This window comes from Carex rostrata, chromosome 4, assembly GCF_964058835.1.
Source record: "Carex rostrata chromosome 4, lpCarRost1.2, whole genome shotgun sequence".
NCBI lineage: Eukaryota > Viridiplantae > Streptophyta > Magnoliopsida > Poales > Cyperaceae > Carex > Carex rostrata.
The window spans coordinates 4,109,060-4,127,352 of record NC_135921.1 but is presented as its reverse complement, the minus strand read 5'-3'; the positions used below and the strand labels follow the sequence as shown (position 1 = coordinate 4,127,352).

General features: G+C 33.7%; 1 protein-coding gene and 1 long non-coding RNA gene across 2 annotated transcripts in view; both read right to left on the bottom strand.

Annotated features, from left to right (window-relative positions):
• Nucleotides 1-18,293, bottom strand: part of LOC144552756 (uncharacterized) — a 69,336-nt gene that overhangs the window by 11,836 nt on the left and 39,207 nt on the right. The gene's annotated exons all lie outside the window — the stretch shown is intronic.
• Nucleotides 5,187-8,734, bottom strand: LOC144553086 (uncharacterized). The gene is made up of 3 exons (XM_078301163.1): nucleotides 7,866-8,734; nucleotides 5,596-6,455; nucleotides 5,187-5,510 (listed from the first exon to the last, which is right to left on the bottom strand). Exon 2 carries the CDS (start codon nucleotides 6,449-6,451, stop codon nucleotides 5,720-5,722), a length of 732 nt encoding a protein of 243 aa, XP_078157289.1. The 5' UTR covers nucleotides 6,452-6,455; nucleotides 7,866-8,734; the 3' UTR covers nucleotides 5,187-5,510; nucleotides 5,596-5,719.

The window sequence follows — 18,293 nt, the reverse complement described above, 5'->3', positions numbered from 1 at the left end:
TTTCCAAAGCATCTATTCATTTTGTGACATGACATGTTCTGTCAAAAGCCTCGATAATAAGCATCTCATATGCTGGTAGAGTCATATCCGCACAAGGAGGGAGTAAAGGACTTCGGTTAAGCACAGTGGTTGATTGAAGGCTTCAAGTAGAATGGTTAGTAAGGGCTTTTTGTAATTTTTGCGATTCCCTGTAATTAAGTTGGGGAGATGGTAATTATAAAGAGCTTCTCTTAAAAGACGATTGTGGATGGTCACCCGGATCACTATATGGCATGATCATGTGGAAATAAATGGCCATAAGAGCAGTAGTGTAAATGGATATATTAAGGTACTTGGTTTGTGGATTGCTGAAAGAATCATCACTCTATTTATAAGAAAGTACTATAGTGGAATGCACTATTTATAAGACAGTGATATGAGGTTCCTATGTAGTTTCCAATGGAATGATTTCAGCATTCCTGAGGCACTTTCCTCTGTAGAATCACTGATACTTGGGAAGTAACTCCACATGCTGTAAAAAGTACAAGTCCTTCATTAAAGCAGTGGTTAATTCAGCTATGCTTCAATGACTTTTGACATCACACACTTCATGAATGACCGTGGAGGCTCCAAAATGGGGATATATAAAAACAGTTCCAAATTAGGAGAGCTCTGAACATTTACTGGCAACTGCTGATACCGGGTCATGAAAATAATAGGATCGCATCTTTCGCATCCAAATGTTGAGAGTTGAAAAACATTCTCATAATTTTTGTCATCTTTTGTGAGTTTATTCCAATTAATCACTAGGATTTCTTGGAATAATATTTGCAATATAATACAAGTCTGTTCAGCACTAATTTGCTTAATACTGGCCAACCTGTTGGAGTTGATTCATTTTCTCTACTCTGTTTTACTCTGTGCCAAAACAGAGCAATCTGTTCCTATACCGCCAATGAAACTTTTTTTTTTTGAGATAACCACCTGTTAATTAACGGATAGAACTTACAAATTACTCCGTTAATCTTCGTGCGGAAGCGGATCTTGCGAGCGTAGCAGTATTACTGGTTCTGCAAGGAATCACAAGCCGAAGCCGGAAGCCCTGCGTTTTCCACGACCTAAAACCTTCAATCCTTAACAGAGTGCTTCTTGGTGCTCTCTATCTTTTCTCTCTAATTTTGGCTGTTACTATTCACACGTTTTTCTGATTCTTTCAGAGAGAGAGATATGAATGGTTTATATAAAACTAATGCACCTATTCATAAAGGGTTGACATCTATTCATAACAGGTCGGATATTGAATTTGGGTTTTCCATAACGGGCGTACCATTAATTAAATCCAACATCTCCCACTCGCACAAAATGGGATACCCGCTATAAACTAAGAGAACGTAATCTCTAATCTCTGTTAAAATTCATACAAGGAAATAGGCCGTGACCAGCATATCTTAATTTGAGAGTCTATGTTGTTATCCAACTGTTAGGTATGTATAACAACATCTAAGTAGAGTAAATATGCAGTACCCCAGATCATCAAGTTACATTTTTAAGTATTACAGGATCTCTTTTATTTATTGATACAACCATACTTATATATTCACAATTATGTTACATAAACATAATTGGTGCACCAGTGAATATAACCTAATGTAACACTCAAATGATCTTTTTCTTTTATCTAGAATCTCTTCATTCCAAATCAATTTGCTATACAGATATGTTCCATTAGATCGCATCATACATGATCATTGGTAACATTCCAAAATAACTAATTGAAAAGAAACTTCAAGTATTTAGTAAAAAATCGAAGAGTACTATGAGATCCTTTTGATCTCGCGGGTCTCACACAACAAAGAAGAAGAGATCATATCTTCTGTTACCCTGTTGGTCAATTGCACATATGGTATGAAACATATGTTACAGTATTATTCTCCATTTCTTATGGAGCGTATGTCTAATTTAAAATCCAATACCGTACAAGTGATAGTTCAGATATACATAATATCTAACTTGAGTCCACAACTCTACTTATCATATAAATTCAATAACAGGACTCCCACTTGGCATAAGACAGTTAAGGTGAATAGTGGGTATTTCACCTTCGGTCATAATAATATATTCATATGACCTCATCTTGATTCTCTATCAAGGCGATGTATATTTTAAGCACTTGCTCTCACATTTTGTATCATGTCTAGCTTAAAATCAATCTTATTTCTATGTCCTACCAAGATATAGAAGCGATTGCCTGTGTAAGAAGGCCAATCAACTGTCTGACATACCTTTCATTTTATATCTCATGTGATATGCTAAATATAATGATATTAAATAATTTGTAACAATTATAACATAAATGTATAAGTAAAAAGCATTCATTGCATTTATCCCACAAATACAAATATACATAATATATACTGTTCAATCAAAATATATATATAACTACAATCTACGTAACCCTAGAGATTTCACATGGCCAATAAACACATCTCTAGGTATTGCCTTTGTAAAAGGATCTGCCACCATTTTGTGTGTAGATATGTACTGCATGCAAACTTGTTTTCTCGCCACCATGTCTCTAACGAAGTTATACTTAGTATCAATGTGTTTGGTCTTTGAGTGATACTTGGGATCTTTTGTATAAGCGATTGCTGCTTGGCTATCGCTGTATACCAACACTGAGTTAGTTTCATTCTCACCAAAACCCAAGTGATTCAAAAATCTTTTAAGCCAAACTGCTTCTTGTACTGCTGCTGAAAATGCTACAAATTCAGCTTCCATTGTGGATAAGGATATGCAACTCTGTTTCTTACTACTCCAAGAGATAGCTCCATTACTAAGTAAGAAAACATAGCCTGAGGTAGATTTTCTTTCATCTAAATCTCCTCCCCAATCAGCATCTGTGTAACCCATGAGTTGCAGATTTTCTCCTTGAAAACACAATGAATAATCTGCAGTACCTTTCAGATATCTAAGTATTCTTTTTACTGCTTTCCAATGGGACTGTCCTGGATTGGCTTGATATCTACTCACCATCCCAACGGCGAAACTGATATCTGGCCTAGTACACATCATAGCATACATGAGGCTGCCAACAGCACTTGAGTAAGGAACTTTTTCCATTTGTGCTTTTTCATCTGGAGTCTTTGGACACATTCTTAAACTAAGACCTTCGCCTTTTGCTATAGGAGTATCAATGGGTTTACAGTCTTGCATATGAAACTTTTCAAGTACTTTCTTGATGTAATGCTCTTGTGATAGAGCTAACATCTTCTTGGAACGATCTCTTTCAATCTTCACTCCAAGAATGTATGCTGCTTCACCCATATCCTTCATATCAAAATTGGAGGATAATAATTCTTTAATGATTTGTACATACTCTTTATTGTTACTAGCCAACAGTATGTCATCCACATAAAGCGATAGAATCACAAATTTTTCTTTGGACCTTTTGACATACACACAATGGTCTTCATCAATCATTTCGAAATCAAATGATATGATTGCTTGATGAAATCGAATGTACCATTGTCTGGAAGATTGCTTGAGACCATAAATGGATCTCAACAATTTGCACACTTTGTGCTCTTGTCCTTCGGCAACAAAACCGACAGGTTGTTCCATATATATCTCTTCTTCCAGATTGCCATTTAGAAACGCAGTTTTAACATCCATTTGATGCAATTCCAAATCTAAACTGGCAACAATAGCTAGTATCAATCGTATGGAAGTAAATCTTACAACAGGAGAGAAAGTCTCTTCGTAGTCTATCCCTTCTTGCTGTGTATACCCCTTAGCAACAAGTCGTGCCTTATACCTCTCAATTGAGCCGTCAGCTAGACGTTTAATCTTGAGAACCCATTTGTTCCCAATTGCCTTGCGTCCTTCAGGGAGATCAACTAATTCCCAAACACTATTTGATCTCATTGACTCCATTTCTTCTTCCATTGCTTTCATCCATTTCTCTTTAGCAGGACAAGTGAGAGCCTCTCGAATATTTCTTGGCTCTTCTTCATCTTGCATGACAATCATGTAAGATTCATTTTCGATTGGAAAATGACGTTTAGGGACTCTAGCACGATTGCTATGCCTAATTTGTGATTGTGCTGAACTTGGCTCAGCATCATCTACAGACTTGCTCCCACTTGGATGAGATACTGTTGGAGGTTCAGGAATATGCACCAAACGATTTGCAACAATTAAATCATCGTGCTCCTCTACTTCATATAGAGAAAATTCCTGACTTATCTCACCCTTTCTTGGAAATTCATTTTCTAAGAAAATGACATCTCGGGACTCAAATTCTGTTACACTCCCACTCGATTGTTCACCAATGAACACATAACCTTTGGAATGTTCAGAGTATCGTATAAATATACTCTTTTTACCTCTTGGACCCAATTTACCATGTTGATGAGACAAATCATGAACAAAGGCAGCGCATCCCCAAGGTCTCAGATTACTAAGATCTGGTTTTCTATTAGTCCAAAGTTCGGAAGGAGTTGAAGAAACAGATTTAGAAGGTACACGATTTAGAATATAGGTAGCAGTCAATAATGCATCACCCCAAAAATTAATTGGCAGATTTGCTTGAGCCATCATTGACCTAACCATTTCCAAAAGAGTCTGATTTCTCCTTTCAGCCACTCCGTTTTGCTGTGGAGTATATGGCATGGTTAGTTGCCTTAGTATTCCTTTTTCTTCGCACATTTGTTTGAACTCATCAGACAAATATTCGCGACCGCGATCCGTTCTTAAGGCCTTAACCTTTCTGTCTAATTGATTTTCACATAAAGTTATAAATTTCGTGAAACAAGCAAGAGCGTCAGATTTATGAGATATCAAATAGACGTGACCATATCGCGTATAATCATCAATGAAGGTGATAAAGTATCTACCTCCATGTCGTGCCCTCACATTCATTGGTCCACAAATGTCAGAATGAATTAATTGCAATGGAAATTCAGACCTGGTTCCTGTTCCAAATGGTTTTCTTGCCATTTTTCCTTTTAAACAATTTTCACATGTTGGTAGACTAACCCTTTCAATTTGGCCTAACATGCCTTCCTTGGCTAATCTATCCATCCGTTGCTGTCCAATATGGCCTAATCTCATATGCCATACATTGACATCAACATTTTCATCAGCATATGATGTAAATAAAGAAAAATGGTTATTAGAAGAAGTCATCACATTAATAACATCCAGAATAATAAAACCATTCGATACATATCCATAACCATAACACACATCATCCAGATACAACTTAATACTAGTACCACACATGTTCAAAGTAAATCCAAATCTAAGAAGAACTACTACAGATACAAGATTTCGTCGAATGTCAGGTGCAAAGAGAACATCATGTAAGAGGAGGGTTCGACCATCACGCATATCCAACTTGCATGTGCCTATACCCTTGACTGGTACACGAGAGTTGTTTCCTACATAAAGCCATTTTGAACCTTGCGGAATTCGACGAAAATCCACAAACAAATCACGGTCTTTGGCTACATGGTTTGTTGCCCCTGAGTCTACAGTCCACAAAGGATGAGAATCAGCAATAAAAACAGAACTTGAAACATATGAAAAATATGAAAGTTTTTCTATAATTTGTACCTTGCGGGGCTCTTTGCATTCACGAGCATAGTGACCCTTCTTGCCACAATTGAAACACTTGATCTTGGCCTTATTATGCTTCTTAAAATTCTGAGAAGCCTTTCCCTTGCCACGATCCTGCCCCTTATGCTTTTTCTCTTGTTTGCCCTTGTGACCAAAATTTTGACTTATGCTTCTGGCCTTGCCCTCCATGAGAGCTTGAACCAGCCAAATGCATAGCAGATTCAGTTTCTTGAGGCTTGGATGCCTCAATACGATCTTCCTCAAGTTCCAGATGCCTTGCTGCATCATTGAGAGTTTTAATACTCTCATTGTGGGTCAGATTCACCTTCATGTGTTCCCAAGTATGAGGAAGTGAACGAATCACTGCTTGAAGTTGTTGTTCTTCAGTCAAAACATGGCCAGCGTCCTTCAACTCACTAATCATATTTGACATCTCCCTGAGATGTTGCCGCATGCTATGATTAGGACGCTTCTTGTAAGTGTCAAACTTGATGGTGAGTTGTCTCAGTTTTGTAACAGAAGTTCCACCAAACTTCTGCTTCAAAGCAAGCCACATCTCTTTTGCAATCTCATGTTGCCTAAACTCACGCATCACATCATTATCCATACTGCTCAGCAACGTAATACGAGCAATGGAGTTCTTCTTTTTCCAGGACTCATATGCAGCACTATCAGCAATGTGCTTTGCAGTTGTACCTTTTTCTGGTTCGGTTAGAATATGATCCAGGACAGAAAGAACCTCTTGTTCTTCCAGGACATACTGAATTTTCATGGCCCAAATTTCATAATTATCGCCATTCAGTTTTTCACCCTTATTGAGTTCTGCCACAATATTCCTAGATGCAGATGCCATTTCACTAAGAAATTACAATTAAACTAAGTTAGGGCATATCACAGTTTTGATGGCTTAATACAAATTATTTAATACCTAGCATAACACTTCTAGTTTTACGACAACTGTGAAATAATTTAATAATAATAATACTTATAGATTAAAATCGAAAGATCACTAAGTTTCACAATCATCATTTAATTCTATAAATTTTATTACTATTAATTATTCACTGTGCAAAACTCCCACTGAAATTATACATTTAATATATAATTTTAACAAACAAACCTAAAATATTTTATAAACAGAATAATGCATAATTTCGATGCATAAATTCATAAAAAAAATATGCATAATGAATAAAACATGTGGAAATGAAACCGTAGTGGGTCAGTTATCAAAAATCAGTACTGGATTAAAAAAAACATATGGATTATACATCATTTGTAATGAATAATGCATAATAAAAAAAAATTCAGATTATAATCATTGGAAATGAAACGGTAGTGTAAATTATACTGTTTTGTAGTATTAATTTATAAAATCAAGAACCAAAACAAGAAGGTCAAGGTAGTATAGTGGATAGGGTGTTTGGTTCTCATCCGAAAGACGCGGGTTCAAGCCCCGGCCGGTGGTAGGGAAATTTTTATTTTTCGCGGTTCACAAGCAAGGAATGGACCAAGTCTATTTAATTGGAACCGGTGCATACAACCTCTCCATTTCTAACAGTAATGGACATATCCATTAGCGCTGTTAGAATTAAAATTGGATTCTGTACAATTCAGAAGTATAAAAATTGTACACACCAATCAGGAACCATCAAATCCAAAAAAATTGTACACACCAATCAGTAATGGACATATCCGAAAATTCTTAAGAAAAATTGGTTCTTTGGACGGTTGTGATTTATTTGGACCAAAAAATTGTCCAACCAGTTGTATTAGATCCATAATAAACTAAAAATGCATTGTTTTGCTTTGCATCTCCCATTTCCACTATACAACATCACTGTTTTGCAATGCATCTCCAAAAGATACATTTAAAAAATCTCCAAAAACAGTGAATACAATTAAATACGTTTTTAAAAATAAAATTCGTATTTAAATTGATCAAATTTACAAAAAAAAAATTTGTAAATTAATTCTGAAAATTAACCACTGTTATAATTTAAAAAAAATTATAATTTCAAATTATTCGTTTTTTCTGAAACATGAAATTAATTTTTCAGAAATTCTCCAAAAAAAAATCTGAAAATTTCTTTACAATTAATTTTCGGAAAATTTTCAGAAAACTGAAATTATTTAAAGAAAATAAAATCAGAAAATTTTCGGAGAGAAAAAATTTAATTATAACAGATTTTACGTGTGTATTAAAACCAGAATACATGCCATTACTAGGGCTCTGATACCAATGTTAATTAACGGATAGAACTTACAAATTACTCCGTTAATCTTCGTGCGGAAGCGGATCTTGCGAGCGTAGCAGTATTACTGGTTCTGCAAGGAATCACAAGCCGAAGCCGGAAGCCCTGCGTTTTCCACGACCTAAAACCTTCAATCCTTAACAGAGTGCTTCTTGGTGCTCTCTATCTTTTCTCTCTAATTTTGGCTGTTACTATTCACACGTTTTTCTGATTCTTTCAGAGAGAGAGATATGAATGGTTTATATAAAACCAATGCACCTATTCATAAAGGGTTGGCATCTATTCATAACGGGTCGGATATTGAATTTGGGTTTTCCATAACGGGCGTACCATTAATTAAATCCAACACCACCAATGAAATTTTATGGAGTAATATGATTGCTTAACTGAGAAATATCAAACTGTCAAAAGGGGTCTCGAAGAAAGAATTGAAATTGTAAATTCAGTGTGGAAAGTAAAATCTGATTAGTTGGGGTGTATGTTATCTACCATGTATTGTAAGTTGTAACACTAGTACCAGTGTACCACCTTAATGGATTTGTGACCGTTATCGATCCATTTGTGTTTTCATCTTCTTCTTTTTTCATTTTCAAGTGTAGATATTTTTCCTACTAGAAATTTTATTACAAAAATAGTCGTTTTACCAGAAGATAAAGAGGATTGTAAGAACTATAAGCGCATCAAGATATACAAGAAAGTTATTGAAAAATTATACAAAACCTAAAGCGCTAAGGTGACAAAACATCGTTAAGTGGTGTCCTGGAAATGATTGCTTCCTTGGTTACTTTTAGTATTGATATTCCTAGATGTAGGAGGGTGGTGTCCTGGGTTAGTTGGCAATAGCTCCATGGTTGAGTGGCACTTGTTAGAGCTAGGAGTAGTTCAGGTTTTTTCGGTTGTATTGAAAGGAAGGATGATAAGTTTGCTATTTATAGGAGAGGTCACCAGCTAGGTGGAGCTAGTTGTATAATTTACCCAAGCCAAGTTACTTGAAGTCTTATCAATGCCTTGGTTATTTTTTTTTTTAAGGTGACAAACACACGGACAATAACTTATCTTAAAGAGTAAAATTTTGAGCAATATATGGGTTCCTATAAGAGAAAAATTTGGGTTATTAAATATAACAAAAATAAATAGTACATGATTTTTTTTAATTTTATTATTGTTTTTGAAAGATGTTTGTATTTTATACAAGAGTGGTTCAATAAGACTAGTTGTTAATTTTTTGTAAGAAAGTATTAACTAGTGACAGCTATATTTTTATATATTGGTAGTCACTACCAAGCTTTAAAAAAAACATAGAAATTAATATTTTTATATTTATTCATTTTATTATGCAAAACTTTAATTTTTTAATATAACCACACAATTTAATTAATTTGAACCATACCCTTAAGTCAAATACTTCATGCAGTAGAGCAATTTTCTAAAATTTTATTCTTAATTAAATTTAACATTTGTTAGACAATTATTGCGCACATTAGACGGAATTCTAACATTTTTCTGAAGGTTGGAAGCTAATTAATGCCACTAACAAATATATTGATTAAAAAAAGTTATTTACATGGGAATTCAAGCATTTAGATTTTAATTTTGTGGGGAAGCTAATCATTTAGATACGGATTTTATCTTTAAAAATTGGGCCAGTAATCCACTTGGATAAAACGAATGGATGTGCACATGGGGCAGGAAATATCCTGTCCCAGATATAATTCCTTGTGACTCGTGTCATTACCAGATTGCTCTATTCCTGGATTCCTCCTGAGAAGAATGATTCCATCTTATCTTAGTTTCTCAAATCTGTTACAAGATGAAATATGGCTTATCCAAGTTTTCAACTAAGTAGCTAGTTTGATGCAGACAAAATTGGCTACATGCTTGTTTGGAACTTACAAAAATTGCAGCAAATACTGATGTGACAAGTTACAACTGAACCTTTTAAAGTCTAAAACTGCTAATTATATGGATGTATCAGTACTCACGCAATGAATTTATTTAAGAAGTATAAATTATGTCGTACTGTGTTTGCCTTGTCTGAACATCTGTTCCACCAAGCGACTAGTTACACAAATCAGCTCCCCTTCAAGTAGAAAATTCTGATCAGGCAGCACTTCTTCCTCTGTTCTCAACTCTGTTTTAGTTCTGGTAAATTAGTTATTCTAGCTTGTACATGATCTGGATCAATTTGCTTACAAGTCCTTGAATTTGGGAATAAACAATACAGATTTGAGTGAACTCTCAGCATATGAAAACCACATTGGTAGTGCACTAATAAATTTATTTGATCAAATTGTTTCAAGTAAGATGACAAAATGTCATTATTTTCCTAAATGGATAGGAACATCTGTGACCTCACTTTTATCAGAAGCGAGATTTAATGAAAATGTGAGAAAGAGAATTAAATAAGCAACAATGTCTGTAGTGAATTACAAAAATATATGCTTCATTTTGTTCTACTTAAATCTACTATAAATACAGAAAAAAAATCTACTATAAATAACTTGATTATTTTAGGTCTACACTGTTCCAACTAAGTACTACACTTAAGCATTTTTCTTTCGGGTACTTTTTTTGTCCTATTTAATTTTGCTTAAGCAGCTGCACAGCTTTTTTAACAATTTGTTGTTTTTAATAACTATTTGTAGAAGAAGAACCAGGTCCTTTACTAGACATATGACACGTAACTAGTGGTTCAGAAGCAAGCATGCACCTCTTGTTTATATAAGACCAAGACCAAGCATGCCCCTCTTGTTTCAGAAGCAAAAATTTATATCAACACAGTGGTTCAAGATGATAATTTCAGTAGTAACCAGTGGTGGAGCATGAGAATTTGAGATTAACATACTGATAAGTGATAATTAAGTTTCTCTGGTCTTTGGTCAGTAGCATAAAGGTAATCTACAAAAGCAAGAACTTTTACTTCACAAAAAAAAGATGAACTTTAATTCGATAGTGGAACTTTTTATATTCCTCCTATAATAGTGGAATATTTTTGCAATATAACTTTTATAGACTGAAATATAACTTACAGGGATAAGCACATTGACTAATAAGTAATAACTGAATTGAGCAGAAAAGACCTCCAGTAAATGTTTATTCTGGAAATTTTGGTTCTTTTTCTATGAAATATTTTCTTTTTTTGAAATGCTGGTAGAGACTACCAAGGATTACTTTGAAATATTTTCGTACCACTCTTTTTTGGCTAATTTTTAAAGAATGACTGAATAAATCATAGAACAATAAAATAATCTCAGGTTGATTAGAGTTATACTATATTCTGCATGAATGCAAATATTTGAGTATTTCATGTGACACAATTCATATGCATGGCGACAAGATATTTATTAAAAAAAATGAAAATGATATTTTTTTTATATTTATATACTTTTTTTACTAATAATAAACATTATATTTTATCATATTACTTCTGTAAAATAATATTATTAATTAGTTTGTGATAAAACCTATAAACAACAGTACAACCTATGTATAAAACGGGAGTGATCAACGTTAATTGCTTTTTATATATAAGTAGAAGATGGTTTCCCAGAATATAAAAGTTACAGCAGAAATCGAAGATAAGCCAAACTCATTCGACTGAAATTAAAAAGTTTTTGAAGGATCCATTACGCAGAGTTTGGACATACTATGAAACAAGAAGAAAAAATGGGACCTACCAGATTTGTCCAAATCAATAAAAAGGAGAAAAGAGGGATTCTTTTTTTGAAGAGCTATGTATATGGGTTTTAATGGGTGTCAATGGATTTGTATGGATCGTATTTTTATATTTGCATATGTCTCAAATTATTATTATCCTTTTCCTAGAAAATAATTGGTATTATTTTGTTATAATTTTATCTGTTAAACTAGTAAAATGAATTTTTATATCATTTTATTGAATATATACAAATAAAATAATTATGTAAATGATATTTATCAACAGTAATTTGACGCTGCAGCTTTGTATAATTAAACATGAAAATTATTCTCTTTTGAAACACCTTTTTTTCTATGAAAAATGGAGTTGAGATCTAATTCTGTGCAAATTTAGTCTGTTCGTTCAGTACATCAGCCTGAGTTTTATTTGCGTCGCTATTATGCTATCTATCAGAAAGGTAAAAGCTCACAAAATCAAATATTTGCTATATAGTTGTGACAGAGCATTAATATATTCTTAAGGGACTCAACATTTTATTTTGTTCCAAATAGATACATTAATGCTCATTCACCATACAATAATACATCAATGCATGCTTGCATACATCAATTAGACACTAACCATTTCACAAAAGATAAAAAAAAACTGGGATTACTAAATTAATTAGACACTAACCATTTCACAAAAGGTAAAAAGTACAGTATCTAAATAATCAACCATGCATGCTTGCATACATCAATGCATGGTATAAGACTGAACACCAATAGAGTACCAGATTATTAATCAGTCTGTATAATACCCCAGTACTTCTCTGCATAGTCAACTAGCATATCTCTCTCTTTACCAATATCAATGACTTTGTTGTGGTTCAAGTCAATCTTTTTCATGGCTCTCCATACTTTCCATGTTTTCCATTAAAGACCAAGCACCTGTAGTGCACCATAGAGCTCGTTCCAGCTAATGTAACCATCATTGTTTATATCGACTTCTTCGAGCCATTGCTTGAACTGCTCTCTTGTTAATTTCTGTGGATGCTTAGATTTATTAAAAGGAGAGTTTTGTACCTGGGTGCCTCTGGTACGAGAACTTTCAATAGTTTCCGGGTGAGACGATTTTAGCACCATTGCCGTAAACTCTTGTGTATTTACTGATTATAGAGATTATAGAAATGTTTGGATTAGTACGGAGGAAAATGATAGCTTGTTCATATTTATAGGCTGTAAAAATTGGGAACTGTTGACGTCCATATTAGGGAAAACAAATAGGTTTTAGGGCCATAAGTGCCTATATAAGAATAAGAACTTGTGCTCCTAGAAGTTAGGTGTTCTAGCTAGCTAGTTGAATTATTAAATTCTTTGTTTTTTGGATGCCTCCTTGGTTTGTCTATTATTGTATGGTCGATTTATTAAGATATGAATATGAGATAGAATGGTGATAAATATGGATTGATTTCATCCAGGCACGAAGTAAAGAAAACAACAGTTGCTTTAGGTTGATGAGTGTTTGCCTCTTTATTCCTTCAGTAAGCTATGCCAACATGATCCTTTCAGATTCATCCATAAACAACAGTACAACCATGCATGCTTGCATACATCAATGCATGGTATAAGACCGAACACTAATAGAGTACAAGATTATTAATCAGTCTGTATAATACCCCAGTACTTCTCTGCATAGTCAACTAGCATATCTCTCTCTTTACCAATATCAATGACTTTGTTGTGGTTCAAGTCAATCTTTTTCATGGCTCTCCATACTTTCCATGTTTTCCATTTCAGACCAAGCACCTGTAGTGCACCATAGAGCTCGTTCCAGCTAATGTAACCATCATTGTTTATATCGACTTCTTCGAGCCATTGGTTGAACTGCTCTCTTGTTAATTTCTGTGGATGCTTAGATTTATTAAAAGGAGAGTTTTGTACCTGGGTGCCTCTGGTACGAGAACTTTCAATAGTTTCCGGGGAGACGCTTTTAGCACCATTGCCGTAAACTCTTGTGTATTTACTGATTATAGAGATTATAGAAATGTTTGGATTTGTACGGAGGAAAATGACAGCTTGTTCATATTTATAGGCTGTAAATTGGGAACTGTTGACGTCCATATTAGGGAAAACAAATAGGTTTTAGGGCCATAAGTGCCTATATAAGAATAAGAACTTGTGCTCCTATAAGTTAGGTGTTCTAGCTAGCTAGTTGAATGATTATATTCTTTGCTTTTTGGATTCCTCCTTGGTTTGTCTATTATTGTATGGTCAATTTATTAAGATATGAATATGAGATAGAATGGTGATAAATATGGATTGATTTTATCCAGGCATGAAGTACAGAAAACACCAGTTGCTTTCGGTTGATGAGTGTTTGCCTCTTTATTCCTTCAGTAAGCTATGCCAACATGATCCTTTCAGATACACCCAGCTCCTTCCATGTGTCAAGAATTATATTCATGCGAACCAGCCTACAACAAACCAACATGTTGGTACTGATACAATCTCAATCAGAGTATGACAATAATGGCCATCTTTGCTAATTGCTAATTGATTATCTTACAGTAGATTAGTAATAGCACATTGTTGCTGATACATAAATAAATTGGGATTTTGGACTTTGCTAAATTTATATATACAGTTTTTTTTTTTTTTGCATTGCAATTATTAGGATATTAGGAAGTATATCAAATAATTTAGATGAGAACAGTGTTGTCTATTAATAAGGATATTAATTTTGTATTTCGATGAATCTTGTTGAAGCAATGGTCATACTTTTAATTTGAAAGACAATAGATATGGTATATATATACAAAAGCAGCAGCTTAACCAGTTGTTCAATTATTGTCTTATGGCAGTTCAACACCCTACGCTCTTCTCTCTCTTTTAGTTTTCATTGATTATTCAATTATGCATGTTTCAAGCAGTAAAATAAATGGCACAAGCACATGTTGTGATGTTTAAAAAAAATAATATATGACAATTTAATTTCAATCATCCTGTATGAGAATTTGCAACTTCAAAACATAATTTTGAGAGATCAACAAATAATTAATAGAGATTATTAGTACATCTAATAAGTTTTAGAATAAATTCACTGATTTGAAATAGTGATAGAAGGGGCTTCGACCACCACTAGCTCTGTGTTTGATGTAATCTCTGTACACGTACTATAACAGCAGATTTATTTCCGAGAAATTAAGAGAGAGGCACTTTAGGTGTTTAAATTGAAATAATAAAATCCTACTTTTTTAAAATATGTAGTGGAAGATAGCTACAATCATGCTTGGAAGACAATATCTAATTACTTTTTTCTTTTTTTTGGTCAGAGTTGGGGCAAATAGGACAGTAAAAAGTATGTGCATGATGATCATGTTCAGTGAAATGATTGCTACTTGATTATTTCCAAAGCATCTATTCATTTTGTGACATGACATGTTCTGTCAAAAGCCTCGGTAATAAGCATCTCATATGCTGGTAGAGTCATATCCGCACAAGGAGGGAGTAAAGGACTTCGGTTAAGCACAGTGGTTGATTCAAGGCTTCAAGTAGAATGGTTAGTAAGGGCTTTTTGTAATTTTTGCGATTCCCTGTAATTAAGTTCGGGAGATGGTAATTATAAAGAGCTTCTCTCACCTATTCACTATAGGAGTTCAAAGGATTACTGTAAATAGCGGTGCCAAATTTGATAGTTGGTATCTATGTGTAGCAGAGCTGCTATTTGGGCTAGAGCTAAGCATAATAAAAAAAACCAAAGATACCTTATTAATTATTATAACTAATTATACATGTTATTTTACAATGATACATTTTTCTTGAACTTAGTTGTCTAAATTAAACGAAGGTCAACTTGGACTCAACTATTCTTAAACCTTCTCCATGCATCAAAGCTAACAATACTATCTAGACAATAGAGACAAACACATACCATCACACAACATAGAGGTAAACGAATGGATATATTAAGGTACTTGGTTTGTGGATTGCTGAAAGAATCATCACTCTATTTATAAGAAAGTGACTATAGTGAAATGTACTATTTATAAGACAGTGATATGAGGTTCCTATATAGTTTCCAATGGAATGATTTCAGCATTCCTGAGGCACTTTCCTCTGTCGAATCACTGATATATGGGAAGTAACTCCATATGCTGTAAAAAGTACAAGTCCTTCATTAAAGCAGTGGTTAATTCAGCTATGCTTCAATGACTTTTGACATCACACACTTTATTTACTGGCAACTGCTGATACCGTGTCATGAAAATAATAGGATCGCATCTTTCACATCCAAATGTTGAGAGTTGAAAATCATTCTCATAATTTTTGTCATCTTTTGTGAGTTTATTCCAATTAATCAGTAGGATTTCTTGGAATAATATTTGCAATATAATACAAGTCTGTTCAGCACTAATTTGTTTAATACTGGCCAACCTGTTGGAGTTGATTCATTTTCTCTACTCTGTTTTACTCTGTGCCAAAACAGAGCAATCTGTTCCTATACCGCCAATGAAACTTTTTTTTTTTTTGAGATAACCACCAATGAAATTTTATGGAGTAATATGATTTCTTAACTGAGAAATATCAAACTGTCAAAAGGGATCTGGAAGAAAGAATTGAAATTGTAAATTCAGTGTGGAAAGTAAAATCTGATTAGTTGGGGAGTATGTTATCTACCATGTATTGTAACACTAGTACCAGTGTACCACCTTAATGGATTTGTGACCGTTATCGATCCATGTCTGTTTTCATCTTCTTCTTTTTTCATTTTCAAGTGTAGATATTTTTCCTACTAGAAATTTTATTACAAAAATAGTCGTTTTACCAGAAGATAAAGAGGATTGTAAGAACTACAAGCGCATCAAGATATACAAGAAAGTTGTTGAAAAATTATACAAAACCTAAAGCACTAAGGTGACAAAACATCGTCTTTACCTTGAGTTGGAACTCACCTACAAGTTTATTAATCAAGGATACGAGATGTGAAACTTTGTCTAATGAATTTATTGTTTAATTATTTTAATTTTGCTATAAGACCCTCATAATTAATATATCTACTACTTTAATTTTCACAAAAAAATAAACAAACAAGGAAATATACGTGGGCATATTAATATACCAGATATATTTTTGAAAAGGAAATAATTAATGAAGGGCAAACTTGTCTAAACTATTAAAATATTTGAATGTGTGGTGTTAATAAAAGAATTAGTGTTGTTAATATGAGCACCCAGGTAGCTCACCTATCTTGCTTTCCTTGCTTTAGAAGAGCGAGACATAAACTTTTATTGGAGAACTCAGTCCAGTAACTGGAAGCATAGCATAACTAGTTAAAAATATATGATTACCAACCCATAAAATCAGAAAATATATACTAAATTTTCAAGTAGGAAAAACTAAGACAGTAAGTCAAGATTTTAAGAACTACTTAATTAAAGCACTATTCTTATAATATTAAGTTGTTGAGTTACAGTAGCAAAAACCATGTCCACAACATAATTTACATATCACACCACATGCGAACAAGAAGCGTAAAATTTGCTTCTAGGTACTATATAACATACCAGATCACATGAAAGCAACACTAGCTAACATAATACCACACAAGCTAAACATGCATAGGTTTATACACACATATTTAACATTTAACACAACTTCGGCACAAGCTGCCTTGCTAATTGATTAATTTGTGACTATAATACCCCAGCGTTTCTGAGCATAATCAATCAGCTTTTTCCTCTCGAATCCTGGGTCTATGACAGAGTTATGGTTCTTGTCGCAAGTTCTCATGGCTCGCCATGCCTTCCATGTTTTGAAATGCAGCCCTAGTTAGGCCAGCGCTGCATAAAGGTCGTTTTGGCTTATGTAACCGTCACGGTCTGAATCAACAGTGTCTAGCCACTTCTCAAATTGCTCTCTTGTCATCTTCTGGAAATGATTGCTTCCTTGGTTACTGTTAGTATTGATATTCCTAGATGTAGTAGGGTGGTGTCCTGGGTTAGTTGGCAATAGCACCATGGTTAAGTGGAACTTGTTAGAGCTAGGAGGAGTTCAGGTTTGTTCGGTTGTATTGAAAGAAAGGTGATAAGTTTGCTATTTATAGGAGAGGTCACCAGCTAGGTGGAGCTAGTTCTATAATGTATATTAGTGGCAGCTAAAGTTTGTGGAATTTATAATTTACACAAGCCAAGTTACTTGAAGTCTAATCATTGCCTCTCTTTTTTTATACAAGAGTGGTTCAATAAGACTAGTTAATTTTTTGTAATAAAGTATTAACCAGTGACAGCTATATTTTTATATATTGGTAGTCACTACCAAGCTTTAAAAAAAACATAGAAATTAATATTTTTATATTTATTCATTTTTATATTTTTATATTTATTCATTTTAATTTTTTAATATAACCACACAATTTAATTAATTTGAACCATCCCCTTAAGTCAAATACTTAATGCAGTAGAGCAATTTTCTAAAATTTTATTCTTAATTAAATTTAACATTTGTTAGACAATTATTGCGCACATTAGACGGAATTCTAACATTTTTTCTGAAGGTTGGAAGCTAATTAATACCACTAGCAAAAATATTGATTAAAAAAAGTTATTTACATGGGAATTCAAACATTTAGATTTTAATTTTGTGGGGAAGCTAATCATTTAGATACGGATTTTATCTTTAAAAATTGGGCCAGTAATCCACTTGGATAAAACGAATGGATGTGCACATGGGGCAGGAAATATCCTGTCCCAGATATAATTCCTTGTGACTCGTGTCATTACCAGATTGCTCTATTCATGGATT